Source organism: Cherax quadricarinatus, chromosome 9 (genome assembly GCF_038502225.1).
Source record: "Cherax quadricarinatus isolate ZL_2023a chromosome 9, ASM3850222v1, whole genome shotgun sequence".
Taxonomy (NCBI): domain Eukaryota; kingdom Metazoa; phylum Arthropoda; class Malacostraca; order Decapoda; family Parastacidae; genus Cherax; species Cherax quadricarinatus.
This window is the reverse complement of record NC_091300.1, coordinates 29,934,335-29,961,834: the sequence shown is the minus strand read 5'-3', so window position 1 is coordinate 29,961,834 and position 27,500 is coordinate 29,934,335. Positions and strand designations below refer to the sequence as shown.

General features: G+C 45.4%; 1 protein-coding gene across 5 annotated transcripts in view; it reads right to left on the bottom strand.

The window, feature by feature from the left end:
- Positions 1–27,500, bottom strand: part of LOC128686084 (uncharacterized) — a 249,031-nt gene that overhangs the window by 135,630 nt on the left and 85,901 nt on the right. The window contains exon 2 of one of the 5 annotated variants that reach the window (XM_053772733.2): positions 5,579–5,667. The exons of 3 other annotated variants lie outside the window; for them this stretch is intronic. In XM_053772733.2, the coding sequence (XP_053628708.1) occupies positions 5,579–5,628 (50 nt within the window). In that variant the 5' untranslated portion in view covers positions 5,629–5,667. Of the gene's footprint in view, positions 1–5,578; positions 5,668–27,500 lie in introns of those variants that run through there. One more of the 5 variants, XM_053772735.2, reaches the window with a different exon arrangement.

The following is a 27,500-nucleotide window of genomic DNA, read 5'->3' as shown; positions in this document are numbered from 1 at the left end:
GTGGAGGCGTGGGCAGTGGAGGCGTGGGCAGTGGAGGCGTGGGCAGTGGAGGCGTGGGCAGTGGAGGCGTGGGCAGTGGAGGCGTGGGCAAGGGAGGCGTGGGCAGGGGAGGCGTGGGCAGGGGAGGCGTGGGCAGGGGAGGCGTGGGCAGGGGAGGCGTGGGCAGGGGAGGCGTGGGCAGTGGAGGGCGTGGGCAGGGGAGGCGTGGGCAGGGGAGGCGTGGGCAGGGGAGGCGTGGGCAGTGGAGGCGTGGGCAGGGGAGGCGTGGGCAGGGGAGGCGTGGGCAGGGGAGGCGTGGGCAGGGGAGGCGTGGGCAGTGGAGGGCGTGGGCAGGGGAGGCGTGGGCAGGGGAGGCGTGGGCAGGGGAGGCGTGGGCAGTGGAGGCGTGGGCAGTGGAGGCGTGGGCAGTGGAGGCGTGGACAGTGGAGGGCGTGGGCAGGGGAGGCGTGGGCAGGGGAGGCGTGGGCAGGGGAGGCGTGGGCAGGGGAGGCGTGGGCAGTGGAGGGCGTGGGCAGGGGAGGCGTGGGCAGGGGAGGCGTGGGCAGGGGAGGCGTGGGCAGTGGAGGCGTGGGCAGTGGAGGCGTGGGCAGTGGAGGGCGTGGGCAGGGGAGGCGTGGGCAGGGGAGGCGTGGGCAGGGGAGGCGTGGGCAGGGGAGGCGTGGGCAGTGGAGGGCGTGGGCAGGGCAGGCGTGGGCAGGGGAGGCGTGGGCAGGGGATGCGTGGGCAGTGGAGGCGTGGGCAGGGGAGGCGTGGGCAGGGGAGGCGTGGGCAGGGGAGGCTTGGGCAGGGGATGCGTGGGCAGGGGAGGCGTGGGCAGTGGAGGGCGTGGGCAGGGGAGGCGTGGGCAGGGGAGGCGTGGGCAGGGGAGGCGTTCGCAGTGGAGGCGTTGGCAGTGGAGGCGTGGGCAGTGGAGGCGTGGGAAGTGGAGGGCGTGGGCAGTGGAGGCGTGGGCAGTGGAGGGCGTGGGCAGTGGAGGCGTGGGCAGGGGAGGCGTGGGGAGTAGCATGAACTTTAATACATGAAGTCCAGGCACACAAAGAGGTTCTCAGCAAAAAAAAAAAGAGGTATGCAGAGAGTAATTTGTAATAGGTCGTCATGCGTCGTGGACACTTCCGGGGAATTTGTAACAGGTCGTCATGCGTCGTGGACACTTCTGGGGAATTTGTAACAGGTCGTCATGCGTCGTGGACACTTCTGGGGAATTTGTAATAGGTCGTCATGCGTCGTGGACACTTCTGGGGAATTTGTAACAGGTCGTCATGCGTCGTGGACACTTCTGGGGAATTTGTAATAGGTCGTCATGCGTCGTGGACACTTCTGGGGAATTTGTAATAGGTCGTCATGCGTCGTGGACACTTCTGGGTAATTTGTAATAGGTTGTCGTGCGTCAGGGACACTTCTGGGGAATTTGTAATAGGTCGTCATGCGTCAGGGACACTTCTGGGGAATTTGTAATAGGTCGTCATGCGTCAGGTACACTTCTGGGGAATTTGTAATAGGTCGTCGTGCGTCGGGGACACTTCTGGGGAATTTGTAATAGGTCATCATGCGTCGGGGACACTTCTGGGGAATTTGTAATAGGTCGTTGTGCGTCGGGGGCACTTCTGGGGAATTTGTAATAGGTCGTCGTGCGTCGGGGACTCTTCTGGGGAATTTGTAATAGGTCGTCGTGCGTCGGGGACACTTCTGGGGAATTTGTAATAGGTTGTCGTGCGTCGGTGACACTTCTGGGGAATTTGTAATAGGTCGTCATGCGTCGGGGACACTTCTGGGGAATTTGTAATAGGTCGTCGTGCGTCGTGGACACTTCTGGGGAATTTGTAATAGGTCGTCATGCGTCGGGGACACTTCTGGGGAATTTGTAATAGGTCGTCATGCGTCGGGGACATTTCTGGGGAATTTGTAATAGGTCTTCGTGCGTCGTGGACACTTCTTGGAAATTTGTAATAGGTCGTCATGCGTCGGGGACACTTCTAGGGAATTTGTAATAGGTCTTCGTGCGTCGTGGACACTTCTTGGAAATTTGTAATAGGTCGTCGTGCGTCGGGGACACTTCTGGGAAATTTGTAATAGGTCGTCGTGCGTCAGGGACACTTCTGGGGAATTTGTAATAGGTCGCCATGCGTCAGTTACACTTCTGGGGAATTTGTAATAGGTCGTCATGCGTCGGAGACACTTCTGGGGAATTTGTAATAGGTCGTCGTGCGTCGGGGACACTTCTTGGGAATTTGTAACAGGTCGTCATGCGTCGGGGCACTTCTGGGGAATTTGTAATAGGTTGTCGTGCGTCGGGGACACTTCTGGGGAATTTGTAATAGGTCATCATGCGTCGGGGACACTTCTGGGGAATTTGTAATAGGTCGTCGTGCGTCGTGGTCACTTCTGGGGAATTTGTAATAGGTCGTCATGCGTCGAGGACACTTCTGGGGAATTTGTAACAGGTCGTCATGCGTCGGGGCACTTCTGGGGAATTTGTAATAGGTCGTCATGCGTCGGGGACACTTCTAGGGAATTTGTAATAGGTCGTCGTGCGTCGTGGACACTTCTGGGAAATTTGTAATAGGTCGTCGTGCGTCGGGGACACTTCTGGGGAATTTGTAATAGATCGTCATGCGTCGGGGACACTTCTGGGGAATTTGTAATGGGTCGTCATGCGTCGGAGACACTTCTGGGAATTTGTAATAGGTCGTCGTGCGTCGGGGACACTTCTGGGGAATTTGTAACAGGTCGTCATGCATCGGGGCACTTCTGGGGAATTTGTAATAGGTCGTCGTGCGTCGGGGACACTTCTGGGGAATTTGTAGTAGGTCGTCGTGCGACAGGGACACTTCTGGGGAATTTGTAATAGGTCCTCATGCGTCGGGGACACTTCTGGGGAATTTGTAATAGGTCGTCGTGCGTCGGGGACACTTCTGGGGAATTTGTAACAGGTCGTCATGCGTCGGGGCACTTCTGGGGAATTTGTAATAGGTCGTCATGCGTCGGTGACACTTCTGGGGAATTTGTAGTAAGTCGTCATACTTCGGAGACACTTCTGGGGAATTTGTAATAGGTCGTCATGCGTCGATGATACTTCTGGGGAATATGCAGTCGTCATGCGTCGGTGACACTTGTGGGAAATTTCTAATAAGTAGTCATGCGTCGGGACACTTGTGGGAAATTTGTAATAGGTCGCCGTGCGTCGGGGACACTTCTGGGAATTTGTAATAGGTCGCCGTGCGTCGGAGACACTTCTGGGAATTTGTAATAGGTCGCCGTGCGTCGGGGACACTTCTGGGGAATTTTCAAGATTCTTACATTAGTCCGGTGAAGGGGAACATAAAAGGATGGGTAAAGAAGAATGGATAAACAGACGGAGTTATTTAATGATATTGTTAAATGATAGTTAATGGGCAATGATGGTTCATGGAAAGGCGTAATTTGAATTGTTGCCCCAAGCGGAATTGATGGATGGAATGATCAACTGAGACAACACGAAGAAGTCTTGATGATTGAGACACTTATGCAGCATATGGGAATCTTTATTCAGGAAACGTTTCGCCACACAGTGGCTTCATCAGTCCAATACAAAGAGGAAGGCGTAAGGAGAGGAGGAGAATGAGGTAATCAGTCCCTCAACCTGGAGTCGATGTGTTCAGTCCATCAATCTTGATGGACTGACAATCAAGATTGATGGACTGAACACATCGACTCCAGGTTGAGGGACTGATTACCTCATTCTCCTCCTCTCCTTACGCCTTCCTCTTTGTATTGGACTGATGAAGCCACTGTGTGGCGAAACGTTTCCTGAATAAAGATTCCCATATGCTGCATAAGTGTCTCAATCTTCAACTTGTCGGTTTTTCAAACCATTCATCACGAAGAAGTCTTATTATTATTTTTACTATTATTATTATTATTATTATTATTATTATTATTATTATTATTATTATTATTATTATTATTATTATTATTATTTTATTATTATTATTGTTATTATTATTATTATTATTATTATTATTATTATTATTATTATTATTTTATTATTATTTTATTTTTATTATTAATATTATTATTATTTTAATTTTTATTATTATTATTTTTATTATTATTATTATCATTATTATTATTATGATGATTATTATTATTTTAATTATTTTATTTTTATTATTATTATTATTATTATTATTACTGTTTATATTATTATTATTATTATTATTATTATTATTATTATTTTATTATTATTATTATTATTATTATTATTATTATTATTATTATTATTATTATTATTATTATTATTATTATTACTTAGCCCCAAAGAAGAACCCTGAATAAGTTACCTGAAAATGGAAATATTAATTTTCATGCGATAATTTGTTAATGCCTCATCCGGTCGATTTTAAACCTTCACCGCTGTTAGGTCTTACTCAAAGGAAGCTTTTTATTGTCACAGGGCTGTGTAGGTGTGTGATTTGTAATATTTTTATTTCAAAGTGTCAGGTGTCCTGTCAGCCAGGTCATGGGAGGTTCACTAATTCCTTCTTCTTGAAAAAATAAATGTTGTTGGCTCTCAAAAAAAAGTGAAAATAGAAGATAAGTGGGAAAAATAGAGAAATATCGATAGCTCGCATATTTTTTTTTCAATGCGTTTTTAAATTTTACGAGTTTAAGTAATATAATCTGGTAAAGTTTTATGCCAGAAAAGGAACAAGTACTGAGGGGATCATGTTATTTACTGCCATTATTTTTATAACTCGAGAACCCCTCAAACAATCGGCATAAATTTTTCTGTGGTGGTACATTATGGGTCCAGTGACACGTGCAGATGCTCTCCATTTGCGTTTTTTGTATATTAACTTGAACACTGTTAATACTCTCCTGTAGCCTGAGTACCGGTGAAGAGTCTACTGGTGCTAATGTGCCATTTATAACTGGGGGAAAAATGAAACACTGATGGTAATAAAAATAATCTTAACTGCCTCAACACTAAATGGCAAAAAAAAAAAAAAATTATTTTCACGCCCCAGAAAAAAAAATCAGGGTAGTAACGCAGTAGAGTCTTGCCTGAGAGAACCCAGCGTCACACGCGACGAAGTACACACTCAGCAGTTATAAACTGACAAACAAAACTCTCAGATATACTCAAGGGTTCAGTGCGGGGAAGGTTATTAGACTCGTTAAGAAGTTTGTGTTTGTGTTTCGGGAAGAGGACTGATGCACTCACTGCACACACACGCACACATACACACAATACACACACACACACACACACACACACACACACACACACACACACACACACACACACACACACACACACACACACGCATATATACATATATATATATATATATATATATATATATATATATATATATATATATATATATATATATATATATATATATATATATATATATATATATATATATATATATATATATATATATATATATATATATATATATATATATGTATATATATATATATATATATATATATATATATATATATATATATATATATATATATATATATATATATATATATATATATATATATTTCTTAAAGAAAGCTCTTCCTTGTATCTGTAACTCACTGGAGACCAGCTACTGAACGTCCGTAAGTCTCACAGCCGAACACCATCATCCAGACGCTATTTTCCGAACACCAGCATCACCTGCATACCTGTAAATAAGAATAATATTAAATGTTCTTAGTAATACAAGATTTAACGAATATAACAATTTAATTATTATTATAATTATAATCAAAACTAAGAGCTAAATCCAGCAGGGACATACAGCGCTGCATAACAATTCAATAACAGCAACAACAGTAATAATAATAGTAACAATAGTGAGGAGGAGGAAAAGAGAAAGATGGTTATTCATTCGTCAGTGAATATCCCCTGACATTGATCTTAGTTATAAGAAGATCCTCATCTGGTGCCATTACCCCTGTGGAAGAAGAAGAGGAGAAGGAGGAGGAAGAGGAGGAGGGGAAAGAAGAAGAGGATGGAAAGAGTATGTAGACAGGGAAGAGTAGGAAGTACACGACTGGTAAGAATGAAGGCAAGCCAGCCAGCATATCTTGGGTGCAAAACATGAAGCACCTCACGACCACCTCTGACGAGGACCACGACCAGTCAGGTGGTGGAGGAGCCTCTTAGTGTCTGACTGGCTCCACACACACACACACACACACACACACACACACACACACACACACACACACACACACACACACACACACACACACACACACACACACACACACACACACACACACACACACACACACACACACACACACACACACACACACACACACACACACACACAGGAGCTCGGCCAGGAGCTCGGACTCGACCCCCGCAACCTCAACTAGGTGAGTACACACACACACAATCAGAAGCCATTAGCAAATCCGTCCAATAAAGTTTACGTAAAAAACATTAACCAGAGGCTGTGTTTGAGTACCTGTATATTCCCATCGTTAAAGTTGTGTGCACTTAATTACAGTATGTTCAATAATGTTTGATACTATACAAAGGTGAAAGTAATAAGAGAGAGAGAGAGAGAGCGAGAGAGAGAGAGAGAGAGAGAGAGAGAGAGAGAGAGAGAGAGAGAGAGAGAGAGAGAGCAAGAACGAGTACGTTCAGTTGAATAAACTTATATACTCAAATAGTGACAAAGCTCAGTGCTAATCAGCCTAAAGCTAGTAAGAGACTGACCACACCTGGATGTAGTTATAAGGTCAAGTAACCTGGAGCTCTAACCCTTTCCCCTCACTCTCAATAGCTGACTTTTACAACTGGCAGTTGTCCGCGGATGTAGGCGGGAGCTCCGACATCTATCCTGACAAAAAGCTACCGGGCTTTTGGCTGATTATGGATGGAATGTAACGTGCGTGGTTGTGTGTGACATACTGAATAAAAGTGAAATACTTGGTGCAATCCACACACACACACACACACACACAAACACGCACACACACACACACACACACACACACACACACACACACACACACACACACACACACACACACACACACACACACACACACACACACACACACACAAACACACACACACACACACTAGAAAGGAATGATCTCATCAACAGCAGCCAACATGGTTTCAGGGACGGGAAATCCTGTGTCACAAATCTACTGGAGTTCTATGACATGGTGACAGCAGTAAGACAAGACAGAGAGGGGTGGGTGGATTGCATATTCTTGGACTGCAAGAAGGCGTTTGACACAGTTCCACACAAGAGATTGGTGCAAAAACTGGAGGACCAAGCAGGGATAACGGGGAAGGCACTACAATGGATCAGGGAATACTTGTCAGGAAGACAGCAGCGAGTCATGGTACGTGGCGAGGTGTCAGAGTGGGCACCTCTGACCAGCGGGGTCCCACAGGGGTCAGTCCTAGGACCAGTGCTGTTTCTGGTATTTGTGAACGACATGACGGAAGGAATAGACTCTGAGGTGTCCCTGTTTGCAGATGACGTGAAGTTGATGAGAAGAATTCACTCGATCGAAGACCAGGCAGAACTACAAAGGGATCTGGACAGGCTGCAGACCTGGTCCAGCAATTGGCTCCTGGAGTTCAATCCCACCAAGTGCAAAGTCATGAAGATTGGGGAAGGGCAAAGAAGACCGCAGACGGAGTACAGTCTAGGGGGCCAGAGACTACAAACATCACTCAAGGAAAAAGATCTTGGGGTGAGTATAACACAAGGCACATCTGAAGCGCACATCAATCAAATAACTGCTGCAGCATATGGGCGCCTAGCAAACCTCAGAACAGCATTCCGACATCTTAATAAGGAATCGTTCAGGACCCTGTACATCGTGTACGTTAGGCCCATATTGGAGTATGCGGCACCAGTTTGGAACCCACACCTAGCCAAGCACGTAAAGAAACTAGAGAAAGTGCAAAGGTTTGCAACAAAACTAGTCCCAGAGCTAAGAGGTATGTCCTACGAGGAGAGGTTAAGGGAAATCAACCTGACGACACTGGAGGACAGGAGAGATAGGGGGGACATGATAACGACATACAAAATACTGAGAGGAATTGACAAGGTGGACAAAGACAGGATGTTCCAGAGATTGGACACAGTAACAAGGGGACACAGTTGGAAGTTGAAGACACAGATGAATCACAGGGATGTTAGGAAGTATTTCTTCAGCCACAGAGTAGTCAGTAAGTGGAATAGTTTGGGAAGCGATGTAGTGGAGGCAGGATCCATACATAGCTTTAAGCAGAGGTATGATAAAGCTCACGGTTCAGAGAGAGTGACCTAGTAGCGATCAGTGAAGAGGCGGGGCCAGGAGCTCGGACTCGACCCCCGCAACCTCAACTAGGTGAGCACAACTAGGTGAGTACACACACACAGGCCAAGTGTCCTATCGACAAGTGCCTTTGACAAAATAGTAACTAACACGCTAAGCTAAGCGATGTTACACCATACCCCCGGGCACCATACCCCAGGGGCACCATACCCCCAGGTACCAAACCCCCGGGCACCATACCCCCGGGCACCATACCCCCAGGCACCATACCCCCAGGTACCATACCCCCGGGCACCATAACCCCAGGCACCATACCCCCGGGCACCATACCCCCAGGCACCAAGCTCGTTTTGAAAGTTATTTCATCGAATCCTGCCACATGCAGTGGACAACGAAAGAGATTTGAAATACTTAACAATTCGCAAACAGGCGAAATTATTTACAAACATTATCTCTACATCCACAGCAGGACTCGAACCTGCAAACTCTGTATCAGAGTTACCAGTACTTTACCACGTGCATGTGGCAGGATTTGATGAAATAACTTTGAAAACGAGCCTGGTGCCCCGGGGTATAGGGAAACATCGCTTAGCTTCGTGAGTGTGTGTGTGTGTGTGTGTGTGTGTGTGTGTGTGTGTGTGTGTGTGTGTGTGTGTGTGTGTGCATATAAACCTTTGAAAAAAGTGGATGCCGTCTCCGTGAAGTCTAGCCACCTCTGCCTTGTGCTTCTTGACTTCACTGTTTCATAATTGAGAGAATTAGCTTACAAGGAGAAATTAAATGAACTCAACCTGACGACCTTAGTGGGTAAAAAAATGTAAAAGAATATGACATGATACTCAGCGGACATGATGCGGAGGTCAGTACCCGCTTTAATAACGGTGTGAGTCTACTGCTCACACCTGTCTTCACCAGGTTGTACACACACAAGTTGTCTTCATCGGGTTGTACTCACACAAGTTGTCTTCACAGGGTTGTATTCTAAGTTGAATCTGCCAGAGTCGGGACTCATCTCTTGGCCCCGTCTCCTCGACCAGTTTGCTCTGCATCACTGACCTCTGGTCTCGTGGACCTTATCATATCTGCTAGTGATGCTGTGTATTGAGTTCGTCACCACTGCTGCGTCATCCAAGTCATTCCACTTTTCAATCACGCTGAGACTGGAGAAATACCTGCTTACATCCCTTTGGCTCATCTGTGTCTTCAGCTGTCACCCGTGTCCCTGATTCTCTTAATTCAAACCGTTTGTTCCTCTCTTTAGTTTCTCATTATCCACAGTGACACATAGGACCCAATAATCAGCTCTTAGGTTAGGTTAAGTAAGATCTGTCAGGAAACAAGACAAGTATTTCCCTCTGGCAGATCATTCATTTATGTTAGGAATAGCAGTGGTTCTAGTAATAATCCTTAAGTAACTCCTATTCTCTCTCTCACTTAATGTGTGTGTGTGTGTGTGTGTGTGTGTAAGGTGACCTGTTTCTCCCTCACTTCACTCACTCTCCTAGACATCGACTACTGGACCAGGAGGAGGAAGTGCAACTTCATCGGAACAAACAATTGGCCTTTGTTCATCGTAATCATCCGTGATCGTTGTCAGGATGAACAGGTGGCCTTTGTTGAGCGTAATTACCCGTGATCGTAGTCAGGATGAACAAGTAGCCTTTGTTCAACGTAATTACCCGTGATCGTGGTCAGGATGAACAAGTGGCCTTTGTTCAACGGAATTACTCGTGATCAATCACCCGTCTTAATCCAATAAATTTTCTGCTACCATGGACATTAAAGACAGTTTAAAAATAAAAAGAAACAGAATTAATAGGGAGTGAAATCGAGCAACTACTTTGACCGCCATGAACACAGGAAACAAGAAAAAATTGGCCAGCAAACAAGAAAAAAACAATAACGCGTATTTCGTAAAGCATACACACGAACAGACCTGGAGCCAAATATCGTGGTGTTGACAGCAGTGAAGAAAGGAAACAGGCTTTAAACCCAATTTACTAACAGAACGACATAAATCACGAAACAAATTCTCATTATAAATCCAGGGCAGGTTCTCGCGGGACAACGCTTCGCTCATTGAAGAGATAAACCTCTACACGGAACGAAAAGTTGTCCCATGAAAACTAGTTCCGAAAAGTGTGCCTTCCTTCACACCGGTTCGGATTCTACACACCGGGATACACACAAGGACACAAACATCGTCTTGCTCAGAGAGTTTACCCCCCCCCCCCCCGCCTTTTTTAATATGTTTGTCAAGTTAGATAAATTTTCTTTGGCGACCGCAGAAACAATCCATTATAATTACGTGGGCTCACAAGATAAATGAACAAAAGTGTTTTGTTTTTATCCTGTGTCGCTGTATCCTGGAGAGAACGTCATAATTTTCTTTTATCAGCCAGCGATTCATTGTGCAGAGTTGAAAGACGCTGTTTTTCACAAAGAAACGATGGCAGCCATCGATCATATCTGAGATTCAGCTGCCTTCGAATCAAAATGATAATTTATATATTTCTACAAAATATGACATCGGTTTATTTATTCCTGTGGAAAATGTAGTTAAAATTTTGAATACAGTATATGAGAAAATGTCTCAAACCATCTTGAAAGGTCGTATGCTTATAATTTCCACCTTATATTTTACATTGGCGGAGTACAAGCAGTGTGAAGATAAAGTCAAGTATTAAATTAACCCTCGGAGAAATGTAGGTACCACTGCTTTATAGATATTTATTTTTATTTGACAACAGGCCATCACTAACCACCCTCGTGCTTTCTTAAAGACTTCAGTAGCCTAGAGAGGAGTGAGTGGATTAAAAAAATCTGTCATTGACAGATCAAACACGGGCGAAAAAAGCAGTTAATTGAATAAATAGTTACTCGACGTGTTAAAGGTGCAGTTGAAGATAAGATCCACTGCAGTGTGAGTATTCCTTCAGTGTGATGAACGAGGTGCTTGCAAACCGGAAAGCTACGCTCCATCTTGGCTGGGAAAGGGTCGGCTCATTAGTGTTGTCAAGAAGAAAAACAAATATCAAGGCAGACGTGAAATCTGTCTGGGAGCAGCTGGGAGCATTAATGTTAGTTTAATTAAACGCTTTTAAAAAGCACAAGAATAATTGTTTAGACTATCTGGCTACAGATGAAAAAGTAGATGGTGCAGACTGCAGAATAAGGGTTAATACAGACACTTAGGACTTTTACTAGGAAAATTTAGAAATACAAGTCATATTGTAGACTATACTAATGCCGAGTGTATACTATCCTGTTATTCTTCTGTTCGGTGTAATCATTGTATACCTGGAATCTGAATAATGGTATTTTTTTTTAATTCAAAATATAGTTTTGTTCTAAGGACAGAAATGTTAATCACACAAATAAAATTGCATTCTTTGTAAAAGATGGACAATAAGCTTTGAAGAATTTTGTGTTAACCTTCGTACCTATGTACAGTTAACTGGATTATCTCCAGGTAATCTTAATGAACAATGTGCGATCCTATCTGTTTTACTTTCCATGAATTATGTCATACGGGGCACCACATGCTATTCGTAAAAATAAAAAAAGAATCAGTGTAATAGTAGAGTTACTTACTGTCCTGCCTTTGTGTGTGCGTGATGTTGAAGGCTTGCACACCACGACCTGCTGGCCGCTAGTCTTATGGAGTGTGTGTATGATGTTGAAGGCCTGCACACCACGACCTGCTAGCCGCTACTCTTATGGAGAGTGTGTGTATGATGTTGAAGGCTTGCACACCACGACCTCCTGGCCGCTAGTCTTATGGAGTGTGTGTATGATGTTGAAGGCCTGCACACCACGACCTGCTAGCCGCTACTCTTATGGAGTGTGTGTATGATGTTGAAGGCTTGCACACCACGACCTGCTGGCCACTAGTCTTATGGAGTGTGTGTACGATGTTGAAGGCCTGCACACCACGACCTGCTGGCCACTAGTCTTATGGAGTGTGTGTACGATGTTGAAGGCCTGCACACCACGACCTGCTGGCCACTAGTCTTATGGAGTGTGTGTACGATGTTGAAGGCCTGCACACCACGACCTGTTAGCCGCTAGTCTTATGGAGTGTGTGTATGATGTTGAAGGCCTGCACACCACGACCTGCTGGCCACTAGTCTTATGGAGTGTATGTACGTTGAAGGCCTGCAAACCACGACCTGCTGGCCACTAGTCTTATGGAGTGTGTGTACGATGTTGAAGGCCTGCACACCACAACCTGCTAGCCGCTAGTCTTATGGAGTGTGTGTATAATGTTGAAGGCCTGCATACCACGACCTGCTGGCCACTAGTCTTATGGAGTGTGTGTATGGTGTTGAAGGCCTGCACACCACGACCTGCTGGCCACTAGTCTTATGGAGTGTGTGTACGATGTTGAAGGCCTGCACACCACAACCTGCTAGCCGCTAGTCTTATGGAGTGTGTGTATAATGTTGAAGGCCTGCACACCACGACCTGCTGGCCACTAGTCTTATGGAGTGTGTGTACGATGTTGAAGGCCTGCACACCACGACCTGCTGGCCACTAGCCTTATGGAGTGTGTGTACGATGTTGAAGGCCTGCACACCACGACCTGCTGGCCACTAGCCTTATGGAGTGTGTGTATGATGTTGAAGGCCTGCACACCACGACCTGCTAGCAGCTAGTCTTATGGAGTGTGTGTATGATGTTGAAGGCCTGCTCACCACGACCTGCTAGCCGCTAGTCTTATGGAGTGTGTATGATGTTGAAGGCCTGCACACCACAACCTGCTGGCCACTAGTCTTATGGAGTGTGTGTACGATGTTGAAGGCCTGCACACCACGACCTGCTGGCCACTAGCCTTATGGAGTATGTATAATGTTGAAGGCCTGCACACCACGACCTGCTGGCAACTAGCCTTATGGAGTGTGTATAATGTTGATGGTCTGCACACCACGACCTGCTGGCCGCTAGTCTTATGGAGTGTGTATAATGTTGAAGGCCTGCACACTACGACCTGCTGGCCGCTAGTCTTATGGAGTGTGTATAATGTTGAAGGCCTGCACACTACGACCTGCTGGCCACTAGCCTTGTGGAGTGTGTGTATGATGTTGAAGGCCTGCACACTACAACCTGCTGGTCACTAGTCTTATGGAGTGTGTGTACGATGTTGAAGGCCTGCACACCACAACCTGCTAGCCGCTAGTCTTATGGAGTGTGTGTATAATGTTGAAGGCCTGCACACCACGACCTGCTGGCCACTAGTCTTATGGAGTGTGTGTACGATGTTGAAGGCCTGCACACCACGACCTGCTGGCCACTAGCCTTATAGAGTGTGTGTATGATGTTGAAGGCCTGCACACCACGACCTGCTAGCCGCTAGTCTTATAGAGTGTGTATGATGTTGAAGGCCTGCACACCACAACCTGCTGGCCACTAGTCTTATGGAGTGTGTGTACGATGTTGAAGGCCTGCACACCACGACCTGCTGGCCACTAGCCTTATGGAGTGTGTATAATGTTGAAGGCCTGCACACCACGACCTGCTGGCCGCTAGTCTTATGGAGTGTGTATAATGTTGAAGGCCTGCACACCACGACCTGCTGGCCGCTAGTCTTATGGAGTGTGTATAATGTTGAAGGCCTGCACACTACGACCTGCTGGCCACTAGTCTTATGGAGTGTGTGTATAATGTTGAAAACCTGCACACCACGACCTGCTGGCCACTAGTCTTATGGAGAGTGTGTATGATGTTGAAGGCCTGCACACCACTACCTGCTGGCCACTAGTCTTATGGAGTGTGTGTATAATGTTGAAGACCTGCACACCACGACCTGCTGGCCACTAGTCTTATGGAGTGTGTGTATGATGTTGAAGGCCTGCACACCACGACCTGCTAGCCGCTAGTCTTATGGAGTGTGTGTATGATGTTGAAGGCCTACACACCACGACCTGCTGGCCACTAGTCTTATGGAGTGTGTGTACGATGTTGAAGGCCTGCACACCACGACCTGCTAGCCGCTAGTCTTATGGAGTGTGTGTATGATGTTGAAGGCCTGCACACCATGACCTGCTGGCCACTAGTCTTATGGAGAGTGTGTATGATGTTGAAGGCCTGCACGCCACGACCTGCTGGCCACTAGTCTTATGGAGTGTGTGTATGATGTTGAAGGCCTGCACACCACGACCTGCTGGCCCCTAGTCTTATGGAGTGTGTGCATAATAAAGATGGCCTGCACACCACAACCTGCTGGCCACTAATCTCATGGAGTGAATGCATGATAAAGATGGCCTGCACGCCACAACCTGCTGGCCACTAGTCTCATGGAGTGTGTGCATGATAAAGAAGGCCTGCACACCACAACCTGCTGGCCACTTCTGTCATGGAGTGTGTGCATGATATAGGAGACCTCCACACCACAACCTGCTGGCCACTCTCATGGAGTATGATACACTGAAGCTTATCATCATGCCTTGATAATGGGAGAGGGCGGAGTTATTATAAATTATATAGAGTGAAAGCACTGAGTTTATTTAAGCTTCTCACTTATTTGAAGACATCGGCAGCTTTATTTCTTTGAAATATTTTTTAAATTATTCAGGGAGTTGGTAACCAGAAGCTTGTTCCCTGCATTTTACACACACACACACACACACACACACACACACACACACACACACACACACACACACACACACACACACACACACACACACACACACACACACATGCGAACTTGACACCTCAAAGGCGGTGGGACCAGACAACATCTCTCCATGGGTCCTTAAAGAGGGAGCAGAGATATTGAGTGAGCCATTAACAAAGATCTTCAACACATCATTTGAAACTGGGCAACTCCCTGAGGTATGGAAAATGGCAAATGTAGTCCCAATTTTTAAAAAGGGAGACAGACATGAGGCACTAAACTACAGACCTGTATCACTAACGTGTATAGTATGCAAGATCATGGAGAAGATCATCAGGAGGAGAGTGGTGGGGCACCTGGAAAGAAACAAGTGTATAATTGACAACCAGCACGGTTTCAGGGAAGGAAAATCCTGTGTCACAAACCTACTAGAGTTTTATGACAAGGTGACAGAAGTAAGACAAGAGAGAGAGGGGTGGATCGACTGCATATTTTTGGACTGCAAGAAGGCCTTCGACACAGTTCCTCACAAGAGGTTACTGCAAAAGCTAGAGGATCAGGCACACATAACAGGAAAGGCGCTGCAATGGATCAGAGAATACCTGACAGGGAGGCAACAACGAGTCATGGTACGCGACGAGGTGTCAGAGTGGGCGCCTGTGACAAGCGGGGTTCCACAGGGGTCAGTCCTAGGACCTGTGCTGTTCTTGGTATATGTGAACGACATAACGGAAGGGATAGACTCAGAAGTGTCCTTGTTTGCAGATGATGCGAAGTTAATGAGAAGAATCAAATCGGATGAGGATCAGGCAGGACTACAAAGAGACCTGGACAGGCTACATGCCTGGTCCAGCAATTGGCTCCTTGAATTTAACCCTGCCAAATGCAAAGTCATGAAGATTGGGGAAGGGCAAAGAAGACCGCAGACACAATATAGTTTAGATGGCCAAAGACTGCAAACCTCACTCAAGGAAAAAGATCTGGGGGTGAGTATAACACCGAGCATATCTCCTGAGGCGCACATCAATCAGATAACTGCTGCAGCATACGGGCGCCTGGCAAACCTACGGATAGCGTTCCGATACCTCAGTAAGGATTCGTTTAAGACTCTGTATACCATTTACGTCAGGCCCATACTGGAGTATGCAGCACCAGTTTGGAATCCACACCTAGTCAAGCACGTCAAGAAATTAGAGAAAGTGCAAAGGTTTGCAACAAGACTAGTCCCAGAGCTACGGGGACTGTCCTACGAAGAAAGGTTGAGGGAAATCGGCCTGACGACACTGGAGGACAAGAGGGTCAGGGGAGACATGATAACGACATATAAAATACTGCGCGGAATGGACAAGGTGGACAAAGACGGGATGTTCCAGAGAGGGGACACAGACACAAGAGGTCACAATTGGAAGTTGAAGACTCAGATGAATCAAAGGGATGTTAGGAAGTATTTCTTCAGTCATAGAGTAGTCAGGCCGTGGAATAGCCTAGAAAGTGACGTAGTGGAGGCGGGAACCATACATTGTTTTAAGGCGAGGTATGATAGAGCTCATGGGGCAGGGAGAGAGAGGACCTAGTAGCAATCAGCGAAGAGGCGGGGCCAGGAGTTGTGACTCGACCCCTGCAACCACAAATAGGTGAGTACACACACACACACACACACACACACACACACACACACACACACACACACACACACACACATATATATATATATATATATATATATATATATATATATATATATATATATATATATATATATAAATTGTACATTCCTAAAATTCTTTTCATGTCATATCCTTTAATATTTCATCAGAAATCCTCGACCTCTGTATGGTAAGTCACGATCTGTTAGTAATATTTTCAATGTTTTTGTATCGTGGATCAAGAATTATTTTCTGATGGATTTGTATTAGTCTCCTGGGGGGATATTTACACACCTGAAATTGTTCGTCGGGATATTTAATACGGATTTTACTTAGCCACCACGATACTGGATCGTGATTTGATATTTACATCATAATGCTAGATCGGGATTTGATTTATTTGGAATGTATTCCTTAGATGTTGGAGGACGCATTTGTTTGTAGTCTGGTCTGTCGTTCTGAGCGCCAGCTGTACTTCACCAGTCAAGAAATATTTTAATTCCTAAACTGGGGATTAGACTCACTTGCATGTACAGATTACTGAGATATTCACACCTCTCGCTGTATATATACTTATCGATAAAAGCCTCTCGATGTATATTCACTGGTAGATTCATGCGTCGCAGTGTATATTTGTCGTCACATGGTCTCTACAAACTGATTTTACTTGATTTAGCTCTTGTTTAGTTTGAGTTGTGATCGGAGATTGAAGTTTTCATTCAAAATTCAACTTTCAAAATAACAATTTCAGCTTCCAGTCGCAGCCTCTTAAAACAACCACAAATAACACAAAGCTTATCAAAAACCACAGTCAAACCGTTGTTAGCTTATTCGTTAGTTAAAAAAAAACCCTGATACGGGTTTTTGTTACACAGAACATTGTCATGCGAGGCTGCACAGCAGAGTCGCCTCTGAATTGGATTTAAAAAGCCTGCCGTTCAGGCGAAACGTCTCAACAACAGAGATATCCAGGTGCAGCACATTTCTGCTTTACAGGTTTTATTCCAATAGAACTGAAGTTACTGCTACTTTGGAGTTACCATCTCTCAGGATAGCCTATCCCATCCACAGGATTTTTTTTTTTTTTTGTGAAAACATATCCATCATCACAAAGTGGGTAACAAAAGTTATATATGGGAGAGAAAAGAAAACAAGTCGAGGAAGGGAGGGAGAGAAATTTCGACTACATTATACAGTATATCTCTTGGAAATAAATGGTATAAAATACCGACACAATGGAAATATAAACACATATGCAGTACAATGTGATCCTTTATTGACTACGTTTCTCCCACACAGTGGGTTTTTTCAAGACTTGAAAAAGCCCACTGTGTGGGCGAAACGTAGTCAATAAAGGATCACATTATACTGCATATGTGTTTATATTTCCAGTATATCTCTTACAATCATCAGTATGTTAGCAATGCAGATTTATTGTTGCAATAGCCTCTCAACATTTTAAAACTACATTGCATGCCTGAGAATACATTGTAGTTTCAGTCTGGCGACAACCAGCCTGAACTTCACGAAACAAACTCTACTTTAACCAAACAACTCGTACTAAATGCAGAGTGAACCTAGACAACTCAGTGGGAGGAGAGTTAATAACTCCATGACTCTCAAAATCGTTATAATGCGACTGTAAACAAACCACGGAACGGATGGGGTTTGAAACCCTGGCTAGTGAGTCCTAAAATTCACATGCCTGTGCGTTAACCACTCGGCCAGCTGGCTCTAACACGATTCATCCAGCTACGAATATTTTTATACACCATAGGGAAGTTAGCAGCTTCTGGCTTACTTGTGTTAGCCTAGAAGAACTCAAATACTCTCCTGAACCATTCGTGGAAGTACGTGGGAAAAGCAGAAAGCAGAAGATATTCAAAGTCCACTCTGAGTCTGTCAGCAGAAAAGTCCTATTTACTGCTATCGCGATTGAGAATTATCTTCAATCTAAATGGATGAGGCAGGGATAGCAAAACAAGAACTCGCAGCTCGGTGAAAGCCACAGACGAGCAAACAGGTCAAAAACCACAAACGAGCACACAGTTTAGTCAGCACCACAAACGAGCACTCAACACGCAGCTTAGTCAATACCACAAACGAGCACTCAACACGCAGCTTAGTCAGAACCACAAACGAGCACCCAGTACACAGCTTAGTCAGAACCACAAACGAGCACTCAACACGCAGCTTAGTCAGAACCACAAACGAGCATTCAACACGCAGCTTAGTCAGAACCACAAACGAGCACCCAGCACACAGCTTAGTCAGAACCACAAACGAGCACCCAGCACACAGCTTAGTCAGAACCACAAACGAGCATTCAACACGCAGCTTAGTCAGAACCACAAACGAGCACCCAGTACACAGCTTAGTCAGAACCACAAACGAGCACTCAGCACACAGCTTACTCAGAACCACAAACGAGCACTCAGCACACAGCTTAGTCAGAACCACAAACAAACATCCAGTACACCGCTTAGAACCACAAACGAGCACTCAGCCACAGCTTAGTCAGAACCACAAACGAGCACCCAGCACACAGCTTAGAACCACAAACAAGCACCCAGCACACAGCTTAGTCAGAACCACAAACGAGCACCCAGTACACAGCTTAGTCAGAACCACAAACGAGCACCCAGTACACAGCTTAGTCAGAACCACAAACGAGCATGCAATACACAGCTTAGTCAGAACCACAAACGAGCACCCAGTACACAGCTTAGTCAGAACCACAAACGAGCACCCAGTACACAGCTTAGTCAGAACCACAAACGAGCACCCAGTACACAGCAGTCAGAACCACAAACGAGCACCCAGTACACAGCAGTCAGAATCACACACCGGATTTAGCTTCCAGGAACCCTAAAAGGGAAAATTTATATCTAGCGAGAATAACAAGCTGGTCTGAGCTTCAGGGCGCAGCCGTAACCCTTGGTGACCGTGTGTGACTTCACCTGACCTGGTCAGACCCTGCGTGACCCCGGTCTGACCCTGGATAATAACCTATCAACGGCCTCCAGACTCTCCTTGACCCAACCTGTTTACCGACTGCCTGTTTTTTTTTCCACCAATAATATTCATTTTAACTCATTGTTTGTACAGCTGACAAATTGTTCTGTATTTTCCTTGAGTTTGAAAGTCGTCGAATCAGTGTACATAAATGCGATATATGATTTATATTAATTTGTATAGGTAAGATAATATATGCAGTAATGTTGGTAGAATTACCGACAATATGCTAGGTAACATGACATATATGCATTAATGCGAAATTTTATTGTGTCAACGTTTCGCTCTCCAGGAGCGAAACATTGCCACAATAAAATGACGCATTAGTTGCATATAAGTCCTTTTACCTAACAAGATAATATATATATTCCTTGATAAAGTGACAGATCACGAAAGCGCTTGGAATAATGCTGCATTTCTCTGTGGTTATAGTGCATTTTAGGTTGATGATATCATTTGTTCTGGTGATCTCATCGGATATGTGAAGTATTAGCAGGCGTCATCTCAGCTATGCGAGTCCACTTGAGCAACAGTGGATTATAACGTCCAAGGCTTCAGGCGCCATTACATGCAAGTTCTCCAAAAAACAAAAGACAATCTGACCCTCTGAATAAAATCCGAACTGGCGTCAGGTGGACTCGATTCCAAGCTTTTTTCTTCTTCTTCTTTTTCGCTTCCGAGGAGCCACCAGGTTCTTCTTATTTCGCCAAATTGTGTGTGTGAGAGAGAGAGAAAACTGATTGCCTATGAATGACAGGAGTGAGGCAGGATCCTCCCTCTCACTGACACTAATTAGCCTGGCTTGGGGAAGAGGAATCAGGTGTCACACTTCCACCTGTGTCACAGGAGTCCAGTCACTGAGGTATGACTGATGGGGGTCAAGGGAAACAGTCACTGAGGTAGGATTGGTGGGGGTCCTGGCAGACAGTCTCTAAGGTATGACTGAACATCAAAATGGTATAAAATACCGACAAGGTATGACTGGTGGGGATCCTGGCAGTCTCTGAGGCGTGACTGGTGGGGGTCCTGGCAGACAGTCCCTAAATGGGGGTCCTGGAAGACAGTCCCTAAATGGGGGTCCTGGAAGACAGTCTCTGAGGTATGACTGGGGGGGGGTCTTGGCAGTCTCTGAGGTGTGACTGGTGGGGGTCCTGGCAGACCGTCTCTGAGGTATGACTGGTGGGGGTCCTGGCAGACAGTCTCTGAGGAATATTAAAGGGATATTAATAAGGTCTTGAGGACATCTCTCCAAGAGAGAACCCGCAGTAATGGATTTAAATTAGACAAGTTTAGATTTAGAAAGGTCATAGGAAAGTATTGGTTTAGAAATAGGGTAGTTGATGAGTGGAACAGTCTACCTAGTTGGGTTTTCAATTTAGGTTAGATAAATACATGAGTGAGAGGGGTTGGATTTGAGTGGGTCTTGCATATGAGTGGATAGAGTTATCAGAGCTTATGTCTTGGGTAGCATTGAAAATTGGGTTGGGCAAATGTTTTGTTAGTGGGATGGATTATAAAGGACCTGCCTAGTATTTACCAATAGGCCTGCTGCAGTGTTCCTCCTTTCTTATGTTCTTATGTTCTTATGAATGACTGGTGGGGGTCCTGGCAGCGGTCTCTGAGGTATGACTGGTGGGGGTTCTGGAAGACAGTCTCTGAGGAATGACTGGTGGGGGTCCTGGCAGACAGTCTGTGAGGTATGACTGGTGGGGACCCTGGCAGCCGTCTCTGAGGTATGATTGGTGGGGGTTCTGGCAGACAGTCTCTGAGGAATAACTGGTGGGGGTTCTGGCAGACAGTCTCTGAGGTATGACTGGTGGGGGTCCTGGTGAGAGTTTCTTTTGTCTTGTGTTTAACTGCAGTTCCACTTTTATTGGAGTAATTTTTTTGGAGAGGGGTATTGTCTTTGTGTTTGCTTTTGTATCTGTCGTCTCTCTACCTCTCTCTTTCACCGCTCTTTCTCTCGGTGAGTCTTTCTCTTTATCTCCCTCGGTTACTTTCGTTGCTCTCTCTCTCTCTCTCTCTCTCTCTCTCTCTCTCTCTCTCTCTCTCTCTCTCTCTCTCTCTCTCTCTCTCTCTCTCTCTCTCTCCCAGTCCCCGTTCATCATCCATAATTAACCATACGGCCGTTACACTGAGAGGTCAGTGTTGTCTCTGGTTCATCAAGACACCTTTATCACAACCTGTAATCAAGAGAGGAAAAATGCGTTGACGTGAAGCTCCGTACACTCACACACACACACTCACACACTCACACACACACACACACACACACTCACACACACACACACACACACACACACACACACACACACACACACACAACGAATAAACATGAGGAGTGGAATGAAAGAATCAGTGAAAAATCCCCAGACATCATAGCAGTCACAGAAACAAAACTCGCTGAGATAATAACAGACACAATCTTCCCAACAGGATATCAGATCCTGAGGAAAGATAGAAGGAGTAGAGGGGGAGGAGGGGTTCCACTGCTCATAAAACACCAATGGGGATTTGAGGAAATGGAAGGCATGGACATGATTGGAGAAAGAGACTACATTGTAGGTACAATTCAGTCCGGAGAACATAAAGTAGTCATTGGAGTGATGTATAACCCACCACAGAACTGCAGGAGGCCAAGAGAGGAGTACGAAGAAAACAACAGGGTGATGGTGGACACACTGGCTGAGGTGGCAAGAAGAGCTCACTCGAGCAGAGCAAAGTTACTGGTAATGGGCGATTTCAACCACAGGGAGATCGACTGGGAAAACCTGGAGCCACATGGGGGTCCCGAAACATGGAGAGCCAAGATGATGGATGTGGTACTTGAAAACCTCATGCATCAACATGTCAGGGACACAACCAGAGAGAGAGGGGAGGACGAGCCAGCAAGACTGGATCTTGTGTTCACCCTGAGCAGTTCAGACATCGAGGACATCACTTACGAGAGGCCCCTTGGAGCTAGCGATCATGTGGTTCTGAGTTTTGACTATATAGTAGAGTTACAAGTGGAGAAGGTAACAGGAACGGAAGGGGACAGGCCAAACTATAAAAGGGGGGACTACACAGGTATGAGAAACTTCCTGCAGGAGGTTCAGTGGGACAGAGAAATGGTAGGAAAATCAGTAAACGAGATGATGGAATATGTGGCAACAAAGTGCAAGGAGGCAGAGGAAAGTTTTGTTCCCAAGGGAAACAGAAATAATAGGAAGACCAAGACGAGTCCTTGGTTTACCCGAAGGTGTAGGGAGGCAAAAACTAAGTGCAACAGAGAATGGAAAAGGTACAGGAGGCATAGGACCCAGGAAAACAAGGAGATTAGTAGAAGAGCCAGAAACGAGTATGCGCAGATAAGGAGGGAGGCCCAGCGACAGTATGAAAACGACATAGCATCGAAAGTCAAATCTGACCCGAAACTGCTGTATAGCCACATTAGGAAGAAGACAACAATCAAGGACCAGGTGATAAGGCTGAGGAAAGAAGGTGGAGAACTCACAAGAAACGATCAAGAGGTATGTGAGGAGCTCAACACGAGATTTAAGGAAGTATTTACAGTAGAGACAGGAAGGACTCTGGGGGGACAGACCAGATGGGGACACCAACAAGGAATACACCAACAAGTGTTGGACGACATGCATACAGATGAGGAGGAGGTGAAGAAACTGCTAAGGGACATCGATACCTCAAAGGCAATGGGACCGGACAACATCTCTCCATGGGTCCTTAGAGAGGGAGCAGATATGTTGTGCGTACCACTTACCACAATCTTCAACACATCCCTGGAAACTGGGCAACTACCTGAGGTATGGAAGACAGCAAATGTAGTTCCCATTTTCAAAAAAGGAGACAGAAAAGAGGCACTAAACTATAGACCTGTGTCATTGACGTGTATAGTATGCAAAATTATGGAGAAGATTATCAGGAGGAGAGTGGTGGAGCACCTGGAACGGAACAGGAGTATAAATGCCAACCAGCACGGATTCACGGAAGGCAAATCCTGTGTCACAAACCTTCTGGAGTTTTATGATAAAATAACAGAAGTAAGACAAGAGAGAGAGGGGTGGGTTGATTGCATCTTCTTGGACTGCAAGAAGGCCTTTGACACAGTTCCTCACAAGAGATTAGTGCAGAAGCTAGAGCATCAGGCGCATATAACAGGAAGGGCACTGCAATGGATCAGAGAATACCTGACAGGGAGGCAACAACGAGTCATGGTACGTAATGATGTATCACAGTGGGCACCTGTGACGAGCGGGGTCCCACAGGGGTCGGTCCTAGGACCAGTGCTATTTTTGGTATATGTGAACGACATGACGGAAGGGTTAGACTCAGAAGTGTCCCTGTTTGCAGATGATGTGAAGTTAATGAGGAGAATTAAATCTGATGAGGACCAGGCAGGACTTCAAAGAGACCTGGACAGACTGGACACCTGGTCCAGCAAATGGCTTCTCGAATTTAATCCTGCCAAATGCAAAGTCATGAAGATAGGGGAAGGGCACAGAAGACCACAGACAGAGTATAGGCTAGGTGGCCAAAGACTGCAAACCTCACTCAAGGAGAAAGATCTTGGGGTGAGTATAACACCGAGCATGTCTCCGGAAGCACACATCAATCAGATAACTGCTGCAGCATATGGGCGCCTGGCAAACCTGAGAACAGCATTCCGACACCTTAGTAAGGAATCATTCAAGACACTGTACACCGTGTATGTCAGGCCCATACTGGAGTATGCAGCACCTGTTTGGAACCCGCACTTGATAAAGCACGTCAAGAAACTAGAGAAAGTACAAAGGTTTGCAACAAGGTTAGTTCCAGAGCTAAGGGGAATGTCCTATGAAGAAAGATTAAGGGAAATCGGCCTGACGACACTGGAGGACAGGAGGGTCAGGGGAGACATGATAACGACATATAAAATACTGCGTGGAATAGACAAGGTGGACAAGGACAGGATGTTCCAGGGAGGGGACACAGAAACAAGAGGCCACAATTGGAAGTTGAAGACACAAATGAGTCAGAGAGATAGTAGGAAGTATTTCTTCAGTCATAGAGTTGTAAGGCAGTGGAATAGCCTAGAAAATGACGTAGTGGAGGCAGGAACCATACACAGTTTTAAGACGAGGTTTGATAAAGCTCATGGAGCGGGGAGAGATAGGGTCTAGTAGCAACCGGTGAAGAGGCGGGGCCAGGAGCTAGGACTCGACCCCTGCAACCACAAATAGGTGAGTACAAATAGGTGAGTACACACACACACACACACACATGCATACATATATATATATATATATGTTGCAGTTTAAAAACTGTAGTGTAAAGCACCCTTCTGGCAAGACAGTGATGGAGTGAATGATGGTGAAAGTTTTTCTTTTTCGGGCCACCCTGCCTTGGTGGGAATCGGCCGGTGTGATAATAAAAAAAAAAAATATATATATATATGTCGTGCCGAATAGGCAGAACTTGCGATCTTGGCTTAAATAGCAACGTTCATCTTGTCATATAGGACAAATGAAAATTTGTGTATACAATAATTTCGCCAAAATCATTCTGAACCTAACGAAAAAAATATATTTCACTGTATTTGTTTAGTATTAAATTATTGTAAACAAATCTAAAATATATTTAGTTGGGTTAGGCTAAAACAAATTGCGCTTGTTATAATAAGGTTAGGTAAGTTTTCTAATATTCTTTTGGTGCAAAAATAATTTATTTTATATTAACATTAATGACAAAAATATATCTTTAAATGTATAAAAGAAAATTTCAGAAAGGACTTAATTTTAAATGAGTTCTTGCTTATTGACCAGTTTTACATATTCGGCACGACATATATATATATATATATATATATATATATATATATATATATATATATATATATATATATATATATATATATATATATATATATATATATAATCACTATGATGAATGATCCACATGGGTTTCAAACTTCACATACTACTACTACTACTACTACTACTACTACTACTACTACTACTAATAATAATAATAATAATAATAATAATAATAATAATAGTTAGAAGAAGAACATAAGAACATAAGAAGAAGAAGAAGAAGAAGAAGAAGAAGAAGAAGAAGAAGAAGAAGAAGAAGAAGAAGAAGAAGAAGAATGCAATAAGTAATATTCAATAAAATATATAAACAATTATTAATAAAAACAACAAGAACAATGTGTTGATTTTATTACAGAGTTATGTTGCTGGTGTTAGAATTTAAGTATTTACTGGAGTTCTTAACTAAATTGTAAATGAATGAGAGAGAGAGAGAGAGAGAGAGAGAGAGAGAGAGAGAGAGACAGACAGACAGACAGAGAGAGAGAGAGAGAGAGAGAACTTATGAAGCAACAGACGACCTACAGAACGTCCTTGCCGTAACCACCACCACCAGCCAGTCACCCAGCCATCCAGTCTGTCAGTCACCCAGCCAGCCAGCCAGCCACTCAGTCACCCAGCAAGCCAGCAAGCCAGCAAGCCAGCTAGACAGCCAGTCACCCATCCAGCCAGCCAGCCAGTCAATTACCCTGCTAGAAATATCATTATTTACTACAAGTACATGTACAAGGTATACAGTCCTAGCTCACACCAATGACATACTACTATATAGAAAGCCCCTTGTTATGCTGAGCATTTCGGGCAAATTAGGTCCTTGTCCCAGGATGCGACCCACACCAGCCCACTAACTCCTAGGTACCCATTTTTACTGATGGGTGAACACAGACAACCGGTGTAAAGAAACACACCCAATGTTTCTACCCGCGCTGGGAATCGAACACAGACCATCGCCGTGTGAAGCGAGAGCTTAAGCCACCAGGCCACGGGCCATCGTTAGACAGGCAGTCAGCCAGTCAATAAATCAACGAGCCAGTAAGCCAGACAGCCAACCATCTGTAAATTAGCCAGCCAATCAGCCAGCCAGCCAGCCAGTCAGTCAGCTACCCAGTAAGTCAGCTAATCAGTCAGCCAGTAAGTCAGCCAGTCAATAACCCAGTCGGCCAACCAAGCCCTAAGACAGCTAGACATCAGGTCAGTCAGCATATATTCAGTTAAACAGCCAGCAGCTAAAATAGCCAACTAGTTACCAAACCAACCAGTCATTCAGTTAACTAGCCAGCCACTTAACCAGCTAGCTCGCCAATCAATCAGCGAGTCAGCCAGCTAGCTAGCCAGCCAATCAGCGAGCCAGCCAGCTAGCTAGCCAGCCAATCAGTCAGTCAGCAAGTCAGCCAGTCAACCATTCAGCCAGTCAGCCAGCGGAACCAAGGTGCTGCATCAGTGGCGACGATGACCCAGTTCTTACAACAGCAGCAGCAGCAGCAGCAGCAGCAGCAGCAGCAGCAGCAGCAGCAGCAGCAGCAGCAGCAGCAGCAGCAACTTGCAAGGCAGCGCTAGCGGCCTTTGATGTTGCGAAAGTGAATTCCATTCATTGTTTTTAAGGGCGAGTTCTTAACGTCCAGCTTAGTGACTCCTTTGTTGTGGAGGGAGGGAGGGAGGGTGTGGCTGAGGGTGGGAGGGTGTGGCGGAGGGTGTGGCGGACGGAGGGAGGGTGTGGCGGAGGGAGGGAGGGTGTGATGGAGGGAGGGAGAGCGTGTTGGAGGGTTTGGTGGAGGGTGTGGTGGATGGGTGAGGAAGGGAGGGTGTGGTGGAGGGTGTGATGGTGTGGTGGAGAGAGGGAGGGAAAGAGAGTGTGATTTAGGGAGGAATGGAGGGTGTGATTTAAGGAGTGAGGAAGGGAGAGAGGATGTAGTGAAAGGAGGGTGTGCCGAGGGAGAAGAGAGGAGTGATTGAAGAAGGGTGTGGTAGAATGGAGGGAGTGAGGAAGGTTTTGGGGGTGAGAGAGGGAGGGAGAGTATTGTGTGAGGGATGGAGATACGATTGAAGGGAAAGAAGGCGAGAATGATAAGAGGCAGAGGAGTGGGAGTG